General features: G+C 49.8%; 1 protein-coding gene across 5 annotated transcripts in view; it reads right to left on the reverse strand.

The window, feature by feature from the left end:
• MTA1 (metastasis associated 1) overlaps positions 1 to 11,837 on the reverse strand; it is a 75,476-nt gene extending 63,639 nt beyond the window's left edge. For all 5 annotated transcript variants that reach the window (XM_039699261.1, XM_039699262.1, XM_039699260.1 and 2 more), the window contains exon 1: positions 11,621 to 11,837. Coding sequence is in view for 4 of the 5 variants with exons in the window: in XM_039699262.1 (XP_039555196.1) it covers positions 11,621 to 11,648 (28 nt within the window). In the remaining variant the exon portion in view is untranslated. The remainder of the gene's footprint in view (positions 1 to 11,620) is intronic.
• Between the last annotated feature and the right edge of the window lie 8,114 nt (positions 11,838 to 19,951).

Consider the following 19,951-nt stretch of genomic DNA (forward strand, 5'->3'; position numbering starts at 1 on the left):
CAGAGGAAAGTGTCTGCATTTTTCATAGAGATTTTCAATACTAGAACTAAAATTAAAATGTTATCCTGCACAGAGAATGGTCTGAATTCCTGTTCCACATGTACAACATGGAAATTTTATGTTCAACAAACCACTCTCCAAACAGATGCTTGGGCTGGTGAGAACACTCCTGAAACTCCACGAGCAGCCAAGCCCAAGGAGACTGGTTTCCTGCACAGGAGATTTAAAGGAGGCACACCACTGGGCCCTACACTCCAAAACCAGTGCCTTTCTCCTGGAGTAGCTCTTCACCTCCACTTCCTCCCACGCAATAGAAGTGCACCCTTTCTCATACTGCCCACCCAACTAATATGATTCCCAGTTTGCTTTCAGGGCAGTGCCTACAATTGCAGATGCCTGTCCTCTCACACACACAATAAACAGAGACCTTCCACAGACTCCCAACAATCCAGCTGTCAATAGGAGACATCCTGTACGTGCACAGCTGCCAGGGGTCCTTACCCTGGGCTGAAAGAGGGGATGGGGAAGGAAACAAAATTAGCAAGTCTCTACAGAACAGGGAGATACACATCTCAACTCCTACTAAGAACAGAAGAGTTCACTAAAACAAAAAATAAGGTCTAGGGACAGAAAAGCAGAGCCTGATAGCAAACAAAACAAGTCAGGCCCTTCAAACACAACTGACTATCAATCCTTGCCAATTTATTTGCTTTCCTACTTACAAAATTGAAGAAAAGGACTAGTCTAAAAGTGCTCTGCATCCCACAAGCATGACATGCCCCCTACCCATCATAAAAAGCACGTGAAGGCAATCCCTCACCACCCAGCCGCCTGAAGAGAGTTTCAACCCCATACCTTCACAACAGCTGTTGGCTTCAGCTCACCATCCCTGAATTAATCAGCCGTGCATCCATACCACGACCATAATTAATGGCATCACTCATGCACGTTACAGTTATCTGTGATCAGGCTACAACAATCACTGAGGAGTGTGGAAATACCAGAAGGCAGCAAGGACCATCACTCAGATCATCACCGTCTGACAAACTCTAAATGTAGCTCTTCCCCTTGCCTGTGCTGCTATAGAGCAGAAGTACCCACATACAGAAATCTATCCAAAAAAAGCCTTCATATCCCATAATACTTTTTCTGAATATGCACAACACAACTTGCCAGAAAGCAATGCTGTATTACACAGGTAATGACTGAACTGCTAGAACACACAGACACAAGTACAGCAGCTAAAACTAGAATGACAGCCTACAGAGCACAGAAGATGAAAATTTTCCATAAAGGCAGTAAAATAACAGTTCTCAATTTGCAATTAACATAACAGAAATTCTTTTTATTCTCATATGCTTTTAAGACATTATTGCAAAAGAGCTTTCCCCTCTGTCTTCTTCATGTCAGCTGTTGCTTATGTCTACATCAGTCCATGGAAAAGAAAATCAGGAGGGGGTACAGCAAAATAAATAACACTGTCTAGAGGTCATATATTTATAAGATTAGACATGTCTGAGCTACCTAATAACCTTATGGGCTTTTAGGTGATCAAGTTGCAAAAATGCCCAAAAGTATTTTTATCCTTCCCAACGCACACACTTGCCTTTCAAGCTACAAGTGCTTTCTGAGGACTGACCTGGCTGAGTATTCCCTACCTCACCCCCCAGAAGTCTCACACAGGGAGTACTGCATCAGCCTAGAGATGTACCCAGGATGAGAGGGAGGCTGGAGCCTTCCTTGTCCCACACTCGCTGCTGCTGGGTACAATGTGCAATTCCAGACATGAGATAAAGAAGTAACTTCACAGTTGTAACTATTTCCCCCCCCCCCCCCCCCACCCCCCAAAGCTGCTGCCCTGAATTAGAGATGAGCATCAAGAGAGTGCATAAACTTATGATGACCTGCTTATTTTATGACTTTTTTCAAGAAAAATGCGCCTCCTCATACTCTGGGCTCTCCAACTTTGGGCCGATTTTCTTCAGTAAGTTCCAGTTTTCAAATTATTCACCAGCTTTGTCCCTAAACTGTCAATCATTTATGTTCTGGATAATACAATTCTTCTTGGTGTGAAAGAGGAGGTTGGAGAGGCAACCCCAAAAGTCCTGCAATCTCACCTGGCAGAGCCCAAGTCCTACTGCCTTCTGGCTCTTCAAAAAGCAGCAACACTCCTGGCAGCAGTCACCCGATGAAATGTTTAGTTACAGAGCAGACAGAGTTTCAACAGAGAAAGCCTCACCAGCACAGTATTTTCATTACCAGAAAGGCAAAACTGAAACAGTTCTTTCTGGTGCTAAAGGAATTATGGGGTCTAATACATCTGGCAATACACAGAAACCAGTTACTTACAAATTAATGTCTTTCTTGGATCAACAAAGGTATAAAAAATATACTGTCAGCACAGGCTCAATTTGTATTTACAGGACAGCAGTATCTGTGGCTACTGCATGCACTGGATGCATCAAGCTGAGGGTGAGGCAGCATATGTTATGGCAAACACCACCACTACCACCCAACTCCTTAAAAAAGATGTGTAAATACCCATAGCCAGCGAGAGAGGGACACGACAAAAGCAACAGTTAACAGCAAACCATCACTAAATTCAGCAAGGATGAGTTGAAGTACCCCGGCTATATCAAGCCAGCTTTGCTCTGTTTCTTGAGTAAGGACTATCTACACATTCACATGGGAAACAAAATGTTCATGCTATATTTTCTTTCAAATGTGAATGAGAAAGGGACAGCGAGTAAGGACTATCTACACACTCACATGGGAAACAATGTTCATGCTATATTTTCTTTCAAATGTGAATGAGAAAGGGACAGACAGTATTACTTGGCTTTTTTGAGATGTAACCTATGGATCACTTTTTCTGACAGGCCTCCAAAAATCCAGATTCAATATAACCCAAAATGTAAGTCACAGGAGAAGCAATTCATGGCAAGATCCATGTAACAGAACTACATATTATGCACAGGCCTATAAAAAAGTTGATACAGTTGTTTATCCATGCCAGGTCTTATAGCAAGAGTTATTGCAACAACAAAAAAACCCCCACCAAAACACCAAAAACTGAAGGACCTGTAATAGTTATAAACAAAAACTAAAGTACCTTCCATACAGAAATCTACTCAAGGTAAGACATAACCTATATCTTTGAAGTAAAAAGAAAAATAAGTCTAAGTTACTGGCACACAACTTCTTGGACAAACTGTTGATTGCTTGATCCATTTTAAACTCTGAAACATGATATTTGGAATTTCCCAGATGTCTTCTGTTCTTTGTTTTCTATCACATCAAGGGAGGGGGCAAGAAAAACTCCTGTCCAGCCATCTTGTATCATTTTTTTGCCTGATTCTTAGTGAAACAAGGTTTATGCAACTCTATTATCCAAGCATTAGTTCTTCCCTATTAACTCCTGAACCCTTTGTTCAGACATTTCACAGATGGACAGAAGTCTCAAAGATAATTAAGTTCTGATCATTGTTCCCTATATAAAAGGCATAGATACAAAAACTGTAAGAGAAAGTGGGAAAGGTAAGACAGAGATATTAAATGGTTCTTGTTTCAGAAACAATTAATAGACTGGGTTTTAAAGCAAATCACTGGAGATTCCACAGTGTTTGGAGGAATTATCAGAAGTCCTTTCTTTCTGATGCACCTCTCAACTCTCCTATTTTCAGTGCTGCTCAAGGCAGGTCCTAGGCTCAATTAACTTCTAACCTGATTCACAATGGCCAGGTGTGCTCCCAAATATTTCCCCTCTCTGCCAGGGAAGAAGGCAAGTATTCTGCCTCACAGCAATTGCCTAGGGACTGAAGATCTCAGCTCTGCATGAGGCCCAAAGCTGATACAGACTGTATTTTTCCCAGTAAAAGTGTAGAATTCCCAAGTAGGGGGAACAGAAGAAAGGGAAGAACCACCTCACGGAAGAAAACTCACAACTTCTAGATTGTCAATATCCTTATTTCTGTTCCTCACAGCACTGTTGGCTGTTTTCACTTGCAGACATCTATGGGAAAAAACCAAAGGACAGGAGTGTGCTGGTGCTTTTGACAAAGAGATTATGGGTGCCAGCTGTACTTCATGGGTCACTCATAGGTGAGAACTGTGACATACTGGAGTAACTGCTACTAGGGATGCAACCCCAAAGAGAAAAAAAGTCTGTACAAAAAGACTAGAGAAGAAACTGTGCAAGAATCCTAGAAATAAAATTAAGCCTCCAAAGCACTACCCTGAGGACAAAGAAGCAATTTTACTGTTAGAAATCAATTAGATGGCAGTTGAAGAAAACCAATTTCAATTAATCCACCCCCAATATCCCAGCTGTAACTAAGGCACATTTGCATGTGGCACTGACACTTCAGGTTCACTGAGTCAACTCCCTCCAGCTTCCTGCAGGACAAACCTATGCTAAACATTACTGGAGAAGCACTTATTTTATTCTGTGCTTTACAGGAGACATCGAAGCACAATTTGAAGGCCTCTGGACACAAAACCTCTTCTGCACTGCCTCTTCTGCCACTTCAGTTCCCAAGAATGTAGCCATACAAACCTTTTCTGCAACAGCAAAGTTGTGAGCCTATGTAATTTCAGCTGCATCCAGCGCCATTCTTTGTGCGTCAATACCATGGAAATAGTGCAGGCTTAAAAAAAGAAAAACCTTCCCCCAAAGGCGTGTTGTAAGGGAAGACCAGGATGGTCTAATTTACAGAAGAGTACAAGAGTTACTTGAGCAGACAGAGAAACTAGTGAGAGAGTTCCTTAAATCATGGAGGAGTTTTTGGAGGGGGTAGGGGGAACGGAAGAGGAGTATCCTCAAGCTACACCCTAACAAAAATCACCATCTGTAGCAGCCAAGAAAACAGCTTGTTCCGTTGTAATTGTCATTGCTAAGGACAGATAAGAAAAGCATTATTTTCCAAAAGATATTTAGGCAGCAAAGAAGATTACAAGAAACTAGCATTGCGTTCCTTGCAAGAATCTCAAGAGTTGCAAAACAAGAACCTCTGCAGTACTCAAGACACCAAGTTTGGCATCACCTCGAGAAAATAAACTAAAAAAAGTTGTGTTTCTTGTTCGGGTTTGCTTGCTTCTTTAAGGGCTACATTGAACTTCAGTTTGTCAACGTAAATTAACTGCTTAGGCCATGGCATGAAAATATATTAAGTCCAAAGGTAGGGGTTTCAGTGCCAGATCAGAAACATCACAGCTTCACAATGCAAAACACGGACAAAGTGTAAACTCCTGCCAGTGTTTCTGCAGATGTTTCTTCAAACAAGAGTGCCAGTGAAGCTGATTCATCCTCTGCCCTCTCATACCACCCCCTCAAGTTGTGACAGCCTCTCCCTGGATGGCAGGAGGCCTGATCATGGTAAACACAGTTAGGCACTCACATGGGTCAAAAAACTGTCTCCAACCAAACCAAGCCCTGCCCAGCTCCATCACACAGCCAGGCCAAGCTGTGTTAAGCCTGGCAGAGGAAGGAGAGAACAGCTGCAATTGCTTCAATGGACACCCTACCAAAAGAAACATCCACAGAAACTGTCTCACTTGGCTGGTTCAAATTTGCTCAGATGTTGACAACTTAACTCTGTAAGGACAAGCCCTGTGCTAAATTAGGAATCATCCGTTCACGCCACACTAACTTTATGCTTGGTCAAGTGTCATCTCTCCTCCTACATCTTGCATGAAAGCATAAAGTCCCCAAATTAATCAGAGCACATTGTGTGTAATTTAACGGAAACATTACCATGGGCCACACCTGACACATGATCTGGCAATGCACAGAACCAGAGCCACAGAAGCCCAGGCACAATGAAGACTCAACAGCTTGCAAGTAACACACATGTAAAGGACTGGAGAAGCACAAGTCTTTCCTCCACTTGCAAACTCCCTTTAAAGCCACCAACTTCTTCGCTTTGCTTCACTGATCAAAGCCAAGTACAAATTATTTCACAAATGCTTCTCCTTTCTAAAGGTGGTCCAGCCAAAGAGTTGGAAGAGAAGAATGTGTGAATAGTGTTTTTGGGACTGGGCAAAAGCCCAAAATCTTGACCAGTACTTTGCAGGTCCTTCCAGACTTGGTTTTACAAGCAAAGGGTGGACAAGGAACCATTCCAGACTTTCAAAGACACTCTGAAGCAGAGCCTCTTTGTATACTGGATTTATGGTGGTGAGCTCCAAAGACCCAGAACCATAATATCCTACAAGAGCACCTCTCCCCACAGTTCCCATTACCCAAACCTCATGGGAAATTGAGGCAAAGCAGCTGCAGGGCTTGGTCACTTACCTGCTTGGGGATTTTAAAAAAAATCATGTACTTGGAAAGCAACCAGGTAGACTGGAAAAAATACCTTACTTGGTGCAGAAGCAACACTGATTTCACAGGTTACTTTTTGCCAGCAGGTGCCTAGAACTACCAGAAGCAAGCCTCCAACAGTTCATACCTTTGCTTTCAAGCAACCCCAAACTGCTCAGGAGTGGTTTATAAATCAAAGTAAAAAAGTAACAGCAACCATCTCATTCTCTACTCATCTTATTGGGGAGACTATGCACCCCATTTCTTTAAAGAAATCAGGATGCTTAAACATGAAAAGTTGCTTGAAAAATAACTAGATGCAAGTGAAAGGAACATTTGACATTCACCAAAATCTTTTTAGTTAAACAAAATAAGTTTTAAGAGTCTTCTTTTCACAATTTTCATCATGCATCTTTTATTCACCATCCCTGAAAGGCAAAACACCAAGGAGCAAAACGTGCACTGCCAAGGAGTGCAGCCACTCCCCAGACTTCCAGCAGTGCCCTGGCCCAGCCCTTCCCGAAGGCTGCCCTGGCACAGCCTCCCACCCACCAGCCCAGGAACAGCCTCAACTCACCAACAGAGCAGAAACAAACTCAGTCCTGTCACTCCATTGTGCCAGCTGCAGATGGTTTGCAGCTATTACAAACCCAGAGCAGCCACAGCTCTAGCCCCCAAACACATCTAAGCTGGCTGACAACACTCTCCCCCAGCAGCATTTCCCAATAAAAGGCTAACAAACGCTGAAGCAGTCCGATACGGGGGAGAGGGGAAAGGGCATGGAAGGAAAGGGAGACTGCAAAACACGCAAGGTAAACTAAAAAAAGTTTAATCTTGCATGTTTTCATCTTTTCATCTTTCCAATGAAAAGAAAAGATGAAGAAACTCACTGTCTAGCCGTTGCTGAAAGGTGATAAGCTAGAAGCTGTCCTAAATTTATTAGGGCAAATGACCGCAGAGGTCTATTATTAATTTTCAAGAATAAACTCTCAATTTTACCTTTACAAGTTATTTAATACCTCTCCACTAAACCCATTCTCAGCTCAGGTTACCAAAGCTAGAAAACAAAATCCCAGCAAGCACAACCAAAACAAGGATATTGCACAGTAAGCCCTCCTGTCACCCAAAACACATACACACTGGCAGCAAAGCAAGGGGACAGGAGAAGGTTTACAAAGATCCTGCAGTTAAATGACCTGAATTTGCTCCAGATTTGGACTCCAGCAACATGTTCTATGCAAGGTTCCTTAATAGCTCTCAGTTCTTTACCAGGAAAGCTCAAACAATTATTATTGACATTATTGTGATGTCAAGAGGACTGATGCACCTTCCCTGTGCTCACAGCTCTCTGGCAGCACTCTGGAAGCCAAGAACTGTAGGCTGCCACAAGAGCCTGGATGACAATGGGAGTATGGAATGGGATGGGGGCAGCTCAAACCACAGTCCCCAGCCATGCATTAACAGCACCCTATGGCAGCAGAGAGGTAATGGCATATTGCCATTCTTAAAAACTGTAGGGACTACACTGATAAAAGATGTGTGGTTGCAGCACAGGCAGACAGACACACCACCATCAGCTATACAGTAGCCAGTAAATTCTGGAGCTTCAACGTCCAGCACACTGAAATAATGCTGCTGTGAACCTTGGCTGACCACATCAGGTAGTGTGGGTCATCACTTCCCTCACTTCAAAGGTGTGAGATGCAGCAAGTACTTCTATGCTTAACTGACTTGTGATCAGATCTCCCAATGCCATTTAAACATACCTTAAATGTACCACAGACTCAAAAAACAGTGATAATTTTGTAGCTAAGCATGCCCCCAAAGAAGAAGGTAATCCATAAAAGTAAAAAACACATAGAAGACTCCATCTGAAAGCATAAACTGACATTTATCTCAGCAAAAGTGTTGTCTTCAGTAGTTTTTCCTCCATCCTTCCTATCTGTTCTTTCCCCATCCCCTTGTTCCCTGCCCTCCCACTGAGCCCATTCAGCTGTTCACACAGTCCCACAGTGAACCAGATTGGGTGGCTGATGCAAGATTAAAAATAATCCAGGAAAAAACAAAAAGTGAGGAGGAGGGAGGTGAAAAAAATTAAGTTCCTCAAATCAGTGCTAGATGAAAATGCAAAAAATCATTGTTTCACTGCATCAAGGGAATGCCATAGGGTCATAAACCTGCAGTGGGGCTCAGGCAACTGCCACCACTGAAGGAATACTTGTCACACCAGAGTTAAACTCTCCTGGAGAAGGCGGAGACAGAATACCTGCTGGAAAGTCTCTTGGTACCAAGATGACCTGTTCCCTTCCAGGCAGCTGACACAGCACTCTCCTGAAAGCAGAGCCTGGCACTAGCTAGAACAATGAACATGTCTCTCCCACGTGCATTTTTTCATCAGAGGCCCCAAATTCCAGCTCAGAGGTCCCAAGCTTCTCCGATCTGGTGTTTATCCAACATTCCCATATGGTTTGTGATCGTGCAGGCTGCCAGTCCACTCCATGAAGAGGCAAACCAGCCTACCATGACTCCTTCCAAGTAAAAGCAGTCCACTTTCTTCGTGTTGCCATTTGTTTCATGGCTGTACAGCAGCTGTTAAGAAAATCTTCACTTCTGCTACACTGGAGGCAGGCAATTCCAAGGTTTCCTACAGGCCAACAACTAAGATCCCCCATTTCATTTTGGAATTTGATACCCTGGCATTCTTCCCCACACATTTCCAAAGTTTTACATCCCCCCTGAACTGTGCTAGCTTGTGACAGTCCCATTTGTTTTGGAAAACAATTCCCACCAGGAGAAACTTGGCAGGATCCAGCAGAACCAGCTGCTCTCTCCAAACGACTGGATGCCACCAGTCAACTTATCCACAGAGCCTGACAACCATTCAAGGGGCAGCTCCTAGCCCCCCAGCATGGTCACTCAACACACAGGGGAAGACTCCAGCCCCATCAGCACAGGCTCCTCAGCTCCTCTACCCAGGAACACACAAAGAGCACAACACACTTCATGTCCACTTGTTGTCAACCCACCACTGGCTTCCGAAAACAAAAATTCATGTTGTTTCATGCCCAGGCCTAAAGCAGTGACCATCCTTTCTGAGTGAACACAGGCTTCCAGGAGCAGTATTGATCTGTAGTGAGCAAGCTGCTTTTGGCAGCTGTTAGGTCTGGAGTTCACGCAGCACATCCGGTAGTCACAAGTGTAAGAAGAGATTATCTGCTGAGTGTTTGTCTTCCGTTGGGCAGTGTATGAAATGACTGTGCATAAATCCCATCCCAGATTTAATCCTGCCCTGGAGTTCCCACACAACTTCAGTGCACAAAACCATTAGTGGGAGGTAGCAGCACCAGAGGTCAGAAACAATTCGATACCACGCACTCCTGGGCTCAGGCTGAGCAGCGCTCTCGCACAAACAGCTGCATCCATCCATATGCTGCTCTTGGTAATACATCAAATCAAGACTTCATCCATATGGACCATAGCAGAGCGCTGCAACTTTGGCTATCAGCCAGCTGCCTTGCCCTCTGCCCAGAAAGGCTACAGAGCAAATCCTGGGCAACATTTCCAAGTGCAGGAAGGACAAGAAGGTAACCGAGACCAGCCAAAATGGATTTTCCAAAGGCAAATCACACCTGGCCAACACGACTCCCCCATATGGGACAAAGAGACTGGCTCTGGGGCCGAGGGGAGAGCAGGGGGTGTTGGACACCTTGGCTTCATGTCAGAGGCCCTGCTAAGCCTCCCACAGCATCCTTCAGACAAAAATGCTTGAAAAACTGGACGATAAAGGTAGGGGGAAAACTAACATCAGGTTTAAAGGATCACAATCAGCAGTTGCAACCTCCACTGGGCTGCTGGTTACTAATGGCATCCCTGAAGGATCAGCCAGCCCTGCTTAGAATCAGGGAAAGGATGAGGGACAATGGGAGGGGAGCCCTGGCTGGAACAAGAGAAAAATCCATCTAGGCACATGGAGACAAATATTTTCTATAAGCACGGTCAACCACTGGACAGGGCCCAAAGTAAGGGTGGTATCACCATTCTTAGAGCATGGGATGGATACAGCCCTGAGCACTCGGATCTACCAGGGCATTCTCTAGCAGGAGGTCAGTGTAGAGACCTCCAGAGGTGCTTTCCCACCTTCTGTGGGATCCACAGTACAGATTTAGCCATACAAAATGCTAAGAGATGACACTCCCCACAAAACCTGGCCATTCAATGCTGAACAAAAATTTCCAGGAAACTATTCCCTTCGCAAGTCACACCAGGGTGAATTTCCACAACTCATCTTGCCTACAATCCTACTCTCAGCGTCTCCAAACCAACATAATGCTACAGGCACACTATCAGCTTAGGGCAACCCAAGACACAAAGCTGGGAGAGCCAAGAGTCAGCTCTTATACCTCTGTGAAACCAGGTGCAACCAGAAAAAAAAGTATGAACATGACAAAAGCAGCTGCATTTTTCAAAAAGTAAGGGTAGGCCAGAAGAGCAGAAAGAACATAAAGTAGTTGTTGATGGAGAGCAGCCAGACAGGATGGCTTGGCCACCTTCGCTGTATTTTTCCTCTTGTTTACTTTACTTTGGTTTTACAGAACTCCATAAGAAACAGGGCATTTTGAAAAGGAGGGAACTCCACAATAACATCTTCCTCTACAGCCTATAGTCCTGTGGAGAAGGAAGCTCCACCGAACAGCTTTTATGAAGGAAAATGGCTGAGCACAAATTCATGCCAGACCACCCTCAGTTTATGTTCCATAAAACACAGTCCCAAACCCCACTGCCTCTCCTTTCTCTTCACGTGAGCCAAAACAAAGGACAATCAGACAGGAGCACAACCCTGAACAGAAGACTAATGGGAAAGCACACAACAAAACAGCAAGAGTGGAAGGGGAGGCCAAGATCTGCAGGACGTGCCTCACACTAGCCCCCTGGTCCACCAGCAGCCTCTGCCCATCTTTGTGCTCCTCATCTCAGCAACTCCTCCTGCTCCCCACCCGACAACCTCGCATGACCCCCATCGGAGCAGCCTCTCCACGCCGGGCCCCATCGCGGGGCCTGGCCCCACGGCTGCTCTGCCCCAGCCCCGCTCACCCATCCCACCCTGCCCCAGCCGTCGAGCCCCCGCCACCTGGAACCGCACACGCCTCGTCTCCGCGCTCCCTCGTGTTCCGCACGGCCCCACGCGGCTCTCCCCCTCAGCTCGGCCACCCCGCTGCGCCCACCGCCCCGGCTCACCCAGCCGCGGCCGCAGCTCGCCCCGCGCCGGGCCCCGCAGCCCGTCACCCCGTGTAACCCCACGCCAGGCCTCGCCGCACTTACCTCCGACCCGGTACATGTTGGCGGCCATGCCCGCGACCGGGCCGGGTGCGGGGAGCGGGCCGCTCCCGCCGCCGCCGCCTCCAGGTGCCGGATCCGCTGGAAAATGGAGGCTGGAGCGGGCGGCGGGGGAGGGGAGCGGGGGAATTAAAGGGGCCGCGCCGGCGGACGGGGAGGGAGCGAGGCGGAGGGCGGGGCGGCGGCCCGGGCCCGGCGGCGGCGGCGGCGCCGCCCGCCCGCCCGCCCGCGGCGTGTGAGGGCGGTGCTCCGGCCTGCGAGGGGAGGGACGGGACCGGAGCGAGCGGGGCTGGGGGCGGCACGGCCTCCTCACACACACACACACACACACACACACACACTCACACTCACAGAGTGAGAGAGCGACTGTACACGGACACACACACACACAGACTGCCTGCACACAGACACACGGAGAGCAGCTCTGATCACACACAACACCTACACACACAGCCTCTCCTTGCACACGCATGCGGCCTGCCCTCACACACACACTGACCGCCTGTGCACACCGCAGTGACACACACAGACTGCCTGTACACACCATAGTCACACACACACAGAGACTGCCTGTGCACACCACAGTGACACACACACACAGACCACCTGTATATACCGCAGTCACACACACACACACTGACTGTGCACACCACAGTGACACACACACTGACTCCCTGTGCACACCTGTGGCACACAGACTGCCTCGGCCTCCTCACACACACACACACACACACACACACACACTCACACTCACAGAGTGAGAGAGCGACTGTACACGGACACACACACACACAGACTGCCTGCACACAGACACACGGAGAGCAGCTCTGATCACACACAACACCTACACACACAGCCTCTCCTTGCACACGCACGCGGCCTGCCCTCACACACCGCCTGCCCTCACACACACACACTGACCGCCTGTGCACACCGCAGTGACACACAAACACAGAGACTCCTCACACACACACTGACCGCCTGTGCACACCGCAGTGACACACACAGACTGCCTGTACACACCATAGTCACACACACACAGAGACTGCCTGTGCACACCGCAGTGACACACAAACACACTGACCACCTGTGCACACCAGTAACACACACACACAGACCACCTGTATATACCGCAGTCACACACACACACACTGACTGTGCACACCAGTGACACACACATATACACTGACCACCTGTGCACACCACAGTGACACACACACACACACCGACCGCCTGTGCACACCAGTAACACACACACAGAGACCACCTGTATACACCACAGTCACACACACACAGACTGACTGTGCACACCACAGTGACACACACACACACACAGACAGCCTGAACACACCGCAGTGACACACAAACACATTGACCGCCTGTACACACCACAGTGACACACACACACACACACTGCCTGTGCACACCGTAGTGACACACAAACACACTGACCACCTGTGCACACCAGTAACACACACACACAGACCACCTGTATACACCGCAGTGACACACACACACACACACACTGACTGTGCACACCAGTGACACACACATATACACTGACCACCTGTGCACACCACAGTGACACACAAACACACTGACCGCCTGTGCACACCGCAGTGACACACACACACAGACCGCCTGTGCACACCACAGTGACACACACACTGACTGCCTGTGCACACCTGTGGCACACAGACTGCCTGTGCACACCACAGTGACACACACACACATACACTGACCGCCTGTGAGACCGCCTGTGCACACCTGTGGCACACACTGACTGCCTGTTCACACACACAACACCCGTACCCTCACACGCAGGCCCCAGAGGCTCTGCTCTCCTCATGCACCAGCCCTGACGCAGCATGGACAGCCCAACACACACACAGCAGACTGTCCTCAGGTACAGACTGACACACACACCACCTGTGCTCACACGTGTGTGCCTGTGCTCACCGTCTGTCTCATGTGCCTGTATTCACACACAGCCTCCATCATGTACACACTCATGCTGACTTGTCCTCACACACACCCAGAGTCTTCCTCACACACACCCACAGGCCATGCACACCCTGGGCAGGAGCAGCAGGTCCCTGCACAGACACAGCCCTCCTGCTCACACCTACATCCATGTGCTTCCCACACACATCCCTCCAGCCCTACACACCCCTGCACTGTCTCACTTGGGTCCCCTCTGTGCTTCTGTGTCCCCCACTGCCATGCTGGGGCCTTCTCCCCTCCTCGGGTGCCAGCCTGAGAGGTGAAATGATGGCTTTAGCTTTCCCTTGCCCACTGACCTGTGGGTGTCACTGGTCCTGGGCACAGCAGGGCTGCACCACGCAGGGACATCCCTTCAGCCCTGCACAGCCCCTGTCCAGGTGTCTGTCAGCTCAGCAGCCCTGCAGGGCTTACACAGTTGTCAATCAGCTCCAGATCACTCTGCAAAACTTGCCCTTTGCCACTGCCACTTCCTCTCCTACAGGAACTGGCTGATGCCAAGAAACACCCAAGAAACCACCATTCTGTGGTACATACCGCCTTTACAGCAGGTCCCCAGTAAGAGCTGACCAAATGCAGCAGCAAAGGTGACAGATCATCCCCCCGAGGACTTCTCCAGGCATGTGGCCAAGGCTGGATGGTGAAGCTCAGTGAAAAGCTACCCCTCACGGTCAGCAGCAGCAGACCTGGAGCACTGCTGGCCTCTCAGGCAAGGCAGGATGACTACCCTTGGCTCCAGCACAGAGCTGGAGAGTCACCTGGTGTTACCCAAACCAGGTGACACCCCAGGAGCTCTCCGCATAGTCACACAGGTCAGGATGGCCAAAAAAATATGTGCCATGAAACTCTTTGCTGGAGTATGTGATCAACAGTGCAAACAGTCATACCCTTCACTGGGTATGGGCTGGGCAGAGCTGCTGTCGGCACTCTAAACACGCTTCTCACAAAGTACTGAAACACCTACATAAGACCGCCCAAAACATTGACATCTGCCAAAATACATATATTTTTCAGAAAGAACAGGGCTCTTGTTAAAATTTGCTTTGTGTGTTAGGAAAACAACCCTAATCACCAAATCTCTGACAGTCCTCACATCCCAGGAGGGTACAGGGCTCTGCTTTTATGTTCCCAATACACACAAGGAGCACGGCTGAGTGAGGAAAACACTTCTGGGGGTGAAAATCGGTCAGCCAAAAAGGTCAGTGCGCCGGGGAGCACCGCCGTGCTGTTTCCTCCCTCCCGAGCCACCCGGGGAAGCGCGTGCCGGCACAGGCGCCGGGCACACTGCAGGACACGAGGGCTGGCCTCCCCAGGCTGCTGCTGCAGCCGCTCTGCCGAGCTGAAAATAATCCAGTAGGACGCAGAAAAATTATCCAGAGCAAATATTTACAAATCACATCCCAGCGCACTCGGTGGTTGCACATGGAGAAGCGGACGGTCACACGGCGTCGATTACTTTTTCCAAATGCTAAATTGTGTTTTAAATGATAGTGAGAAAAACGTGTTGGATCTTCCCTGCTGTTCCTCTTCCAGGTTAAGCAACAGCTGTGGTCAGGGCCAGGGTGTTGTGCAGTTGGAGGGAGGCGAGCTGGAGCTGCCACACTCAGCTGGGAAGGAGCGAGCTCCTGCACTGCCCCATCTCCCACCACCAAACCCCACTCCCATGGCTGCCACCGACTCCCACCGTGCAAACCCAGACCTCCCAGAGGGCTTTTGGTGCATCCTGGCAGGGCAGCACTTGCATTTGACACCTGTTCCATGGTAGTGAGGATCTGAGAAAGGCCCAGACCTGCAAAAGAAAGATGCCAGTGTTTTGAGAGCCCAGTCCTAGGCTGCCTGGCAGAAATTCATCTGTCCCAGTGCATGTGAACGAGGGAGGCTCTCCAGGCCCATTGCATGCAACCTGGTATACTCCGACCCAAAGTCATTCTTGCTCCACCCAGCCCTCATTTCCTTCTCCTCTCTTCCAGGCAACAGGAGAGTGTGTCAAGGGCACTTGGCTTGGTGCTCTCCCTGCTGATGTGGGGCTGGTCCTCTGCCTCCCCCAGCAGCACACAAGCCTCCCCACCACCCCAGTCCTCTCCACTCACACCCATATTCATTTGATGAGACAAATTCCTCCATAGGCTGTAAAAGGTGATGCTCAGGATGTGACTCTTTCATACAGCCAGGCCATCAGTGCAAGTTTGCAGCTGAACCTGTGCAGAAAATACACAGCCAGAGCACAGCCTTCACATATTTGTCCCCCCCAGCTCTCCCATGGTGCCCCCCCATTTCACCACCAGCCAGACCCCCTTCATGGCTTTAGGTGCTGTTTCTGCACTCCAGAGTACTGAGCTTGCCCTCTCCTGAGCTACCCCCATTCCTCCTACCTGGAATGATCCTATGCCTGGCTCTGTGCCACCATGTGTGGTTTCTTCCAGCAAAGGGCTTGGGCCATAAATGCATCTGCACGTGGCCAGGCCACGCAGAGCATGTGAGCTGTCACTGAGATCTGTGTCCATGAGAGCAGCCTGGCCTGCTCTGAGGGGCTCCCCTCATCTCAGCTCGTTGCTCCACCAGCTGTCACCCCTCCATCCCTCACCCTTGGGTCAGGACAGCACGAGGATACAGGCTGCTCCAGCACAGCATTCCCATTTCTGCCTCCAGCATCCTGGATTGTAAGGACTGTGGCCATGGGCCCACTTCTCACAATTTCTTCTTCACCTTCCTTCCTCAAAACAACAGCTCAGCTCTCCTCTTTCCTTCATCTCTTCACCTTCTGATTCCCCAGCACCAAGTCCAGGTTCTTGGAATGCCACACATCCCTATCCCTGTCCCACAGTCCTCCCAGGAGCACACACAGCTTCAGGCTCCCATAGCCTCAGTCCTCCCCCCTGAGATGCCTCCCTTGGTACCCCAACACCACTGTGCCCATCCAACGCAGCCCCCAGATCAGAAACAGGCACCAGCCTGGTCCTTCCTTGCTGTGCAGAGGTGAGGACTGAGTGCTGGAGAGGGCTGCCACATCCAGGAGAGCTGCAGGAGCTGAGCAGATCCTTCTGGGAGAGCAGGCGGCCAGGAGAGCAGCAGGGCTGCACAAACTGCAGGAGGGCTCGGTGCTGGGAAGGACGTGCCAATCCACCAGCTCTGCCCTGGAAGTGGCAGCTGGATAAATAACAGAAGAGAACCCCCACGGCAGAAAGCCGTGCTGCTGTTTCCTCCTGCAAACAACTGCCCCGGGCATGCCAGAGCAGCCCCTGCTGAGAGACGACTCCGGGGACGGGTGTGTGCTTTCATGTCCAGTTTTATTAGTGTTGCATTAGTACCATAAAATAGTTGACGAGGTCGAGCACGTTGCAGTTTGTTCCAAAAAAAAGGCTATTTACATTTAATCTGTCTTCATAAAAAACAACCCTAGAACCCAAACAATACAACAATGAAACAGATGGACAGCTCGGGAATCTACAAAGTGGTAACGTCCCCTCTCACGCCGCAGTCTGGACAAGCCTGGTGGCACGCAGCCCCAGAATTGAGGCGCTTCCCCACGGCTGGGGCACGTCCGCAGCCAGGCTGGCCATGCTCCGGCCACTGTCCAGCCACGGCTGCAGCCAGCAGCTGACTGGATGTGCCCCAGAACAGTGCTCTTCCTTAAAGAAACCAGCAACCTGCTGCTTTACAAGATGGCACGTGCCGTTCTGCCCCAGTATGTCCCAAAGCACCAGAGTGATCCTTCCTGCAGGAGCCAGCCCTGCCAGGAACATCTCCCATGAGAATACCATTGAAGAGGCTCCAGGAAACCTCCAGGAGATGCTGCTGCTCATTTCTGGCCTTCTCCTGCCAGGTTAAGCCCAGAGGGCGTGTTACATTAAAATGCCACTACTCAAATATCTGCTGAAATCAAGACCCCCCAGATGAAGGGGACCCATCCAACCTAACTTCCAGAAAGCTCCAGGGCCCCAAGCCCTTAACAGCTGCATGGCCCCACTGTCCTAATCCCAGCTTCCCAATCCCTTAGCACACCAAGTAGCAGGAAAAGACCACCGGTTCTGCTGCCTCTTGACATGATTTCCCTCTTAACTTTGGAGACTCCAGGTGCAACATCCTCTGCCCTGGCTCGCCAGTGCTCCCGCCAGCACACGCTGCTGGTGAGAAACACGACAGGGCCTTTGCTGCAATCACAGGTTAAGCACAGGGCAGTGTGGTTCCTGGCTGAGTGTGATGATGGAAAGCAAACAGGCACATCTCCTCAGCCCCAGAAACCTGCCAGCCACCTACTCCTGCCCTCTCTGCAGGATAAAGCCACAAGCTTTATCTTGTGTTCTAACTAAAGCAGCAAAACATAGCCAAAGAGACCACGGCTCTCCCCAGCTCATGTGTAATTCAGGAGGGCTCTGAAGTCACCACTGCCATGCAAAGTGACAATTGAATAGAATGGGAACTGCAGCACGGAGCTGGAACAGCCACACGAGATATCCCCGACACCAGCAGCACCACAGCAGAGCCAGCCTGAGCTGGCAGGGCTGAAGCCCTGCCTTTGTCTCCAGGAAACTCAAGCCAGAGGACCAGGAAGCACTCAGGGTGCAACACGATGCCACAAACCCCTTCCATCTTTCATCTGCTCTCCGGAGCTGCTAAACTAGGTCAGCTCAGCGCGGAGCCAGCCGCTCGCAGAGCTCACCCCCAGCCAGCCGGGGGCCTTGCCCACAGCAGCTGGGAAGGAAACCAGAGCTCTGAGAAGCCACAGCCAGAGGGGCAGGAGAGACCGGCCCTCGGGGGGGCTGGGGTGAGCTCTGGGACACAGAGAAAGGGACACACCAGGGGAGACACCACCTTCAAAGCATCTCCTGGCTGGAGATCCACTCAGGTGCTGCCCACCCCAGGCCCTGCCTCTGCTGTCAGACCACATGGCTCCAAAGCAAGCATGAGGGAGATAGCCCCCCTGAGTTTCTTCATTTGAAATGTACCTTCCCAAACTCTCCAGAGCTGAACACAGAGCAGTGTTGTCTCTGCTCTAAGCCATCCTTCCACACTCGCTGACATGGCCACGACCACCCAACCCCACAGGCTGGCACTGCTCTGCAGGCACAGGCCCTCTGCTGCCCCAGAAACTTTTCCTCATCCCACACTGGTGATCCTTCAAGTCAGTGGAGCTCACTCCTGGCAAGAAACTTCCCTAGAAACTGTGGGGAAGTTGGGAAACCTGAGATCAGTCACTCATTCATGGGACCAGACCTAAAGCTCCTTCCCAAAGCAGCCATGTGCTTTGACACTAATTTTTCTTAAGAGACAAAAATCTGCTTCTACTCCAGACAGGGAAAGAAACAGCTGCACAAAGTGGCTCCACAGGAGAAACAACAGAGGCACAACAACCTGATCAGAGCTGTGCCACCAAATTTGCATGCCAGCCCTTGCCTCCAGGGCCAGGAAACACCACAGCACCCCATGGCACACAGCTGCCCACAGGCAGACCCAGCCTGCCTCTGCTGGACTCCCTTTGGGATAACAAGGCTGAGGAGCTGGGATGTTTTCTTGTATGGAAGACGCTGTGCAGAGCAACAACAGCTTTCCACACAGGGGAAATCAAGCTCTCAGGTGTACAGAGAGTCTCCCGATGAATTTGCTTGTATAAAGTTAGAACAAAACACAAACCAACATGAAATGCAACGAGCAGAAGTGTTTCTCTCACACGTACACACACACACACACACACAGAGTACAGCAGGGCAACACACATTTGATAGGCAGGACTCTGGAAACCCTGTCCTAGCTACCACATTTTTTCTTTACAGTAGGTTGAAATACAAAGAGGAGCACAGTGATGGTTCTCCCCTCACCCCCCAGTAAACAAAGTTATTGCAGTCGGTCAGTCCAACCCACCTCTGCAGCAGCACCACCAGAGCTGCCCAGGCTGCACACAGCTGGAACCCAGCCCAACCACCCTTGTCCCACCAGCGTGAGATTCGAGGGAGAAATCACACACTGACTAATCTCCTTTACAAAGCTTTTTTTTTGATACAACAGCCTCAATAAAGATGTGATGTGCTCATACACCCTCTCCCACGCTGCTGCTGCTAGGCAACGCCTTACAGCCCCAGAGCATCAGCTCAGGTCACCCAAAAACATCAGCTAAGGGACACAACAACATCCCCCTACAGCCCAGCTTCTGCCACAGCCAGGAGCCAGCCCAAGGCAGGCAGGAAGAACAAAGAATTGCAGGTAGACATGTGTCCTGCCCAGCAGCGTGCCACCAGGCCGGGGACAGTGTCCTCCTCCCCGTGTGGTTTGAAGGGAATACCCAGTCTCTGGCCACGTAGGGTGCCCTTGTGCTGGGAA

The sequence above is a fragment of the Passer montanus genome, unplaced genomic scaffold (assembly GCF_014805655.1).
Source record: "Passer montanus isolate IOZ18808 unplaced genomic scaffold, ASM1480565v1 scaffold131, whole genome shotgun sequence".
In the NCBI taxonomy this organism is placed as follows: domain Eukaryota; kingdom Metazoa; phylum Chordata; class Aves; order Passeriformes; family Passeridae; genus Passer; species Passer montanus.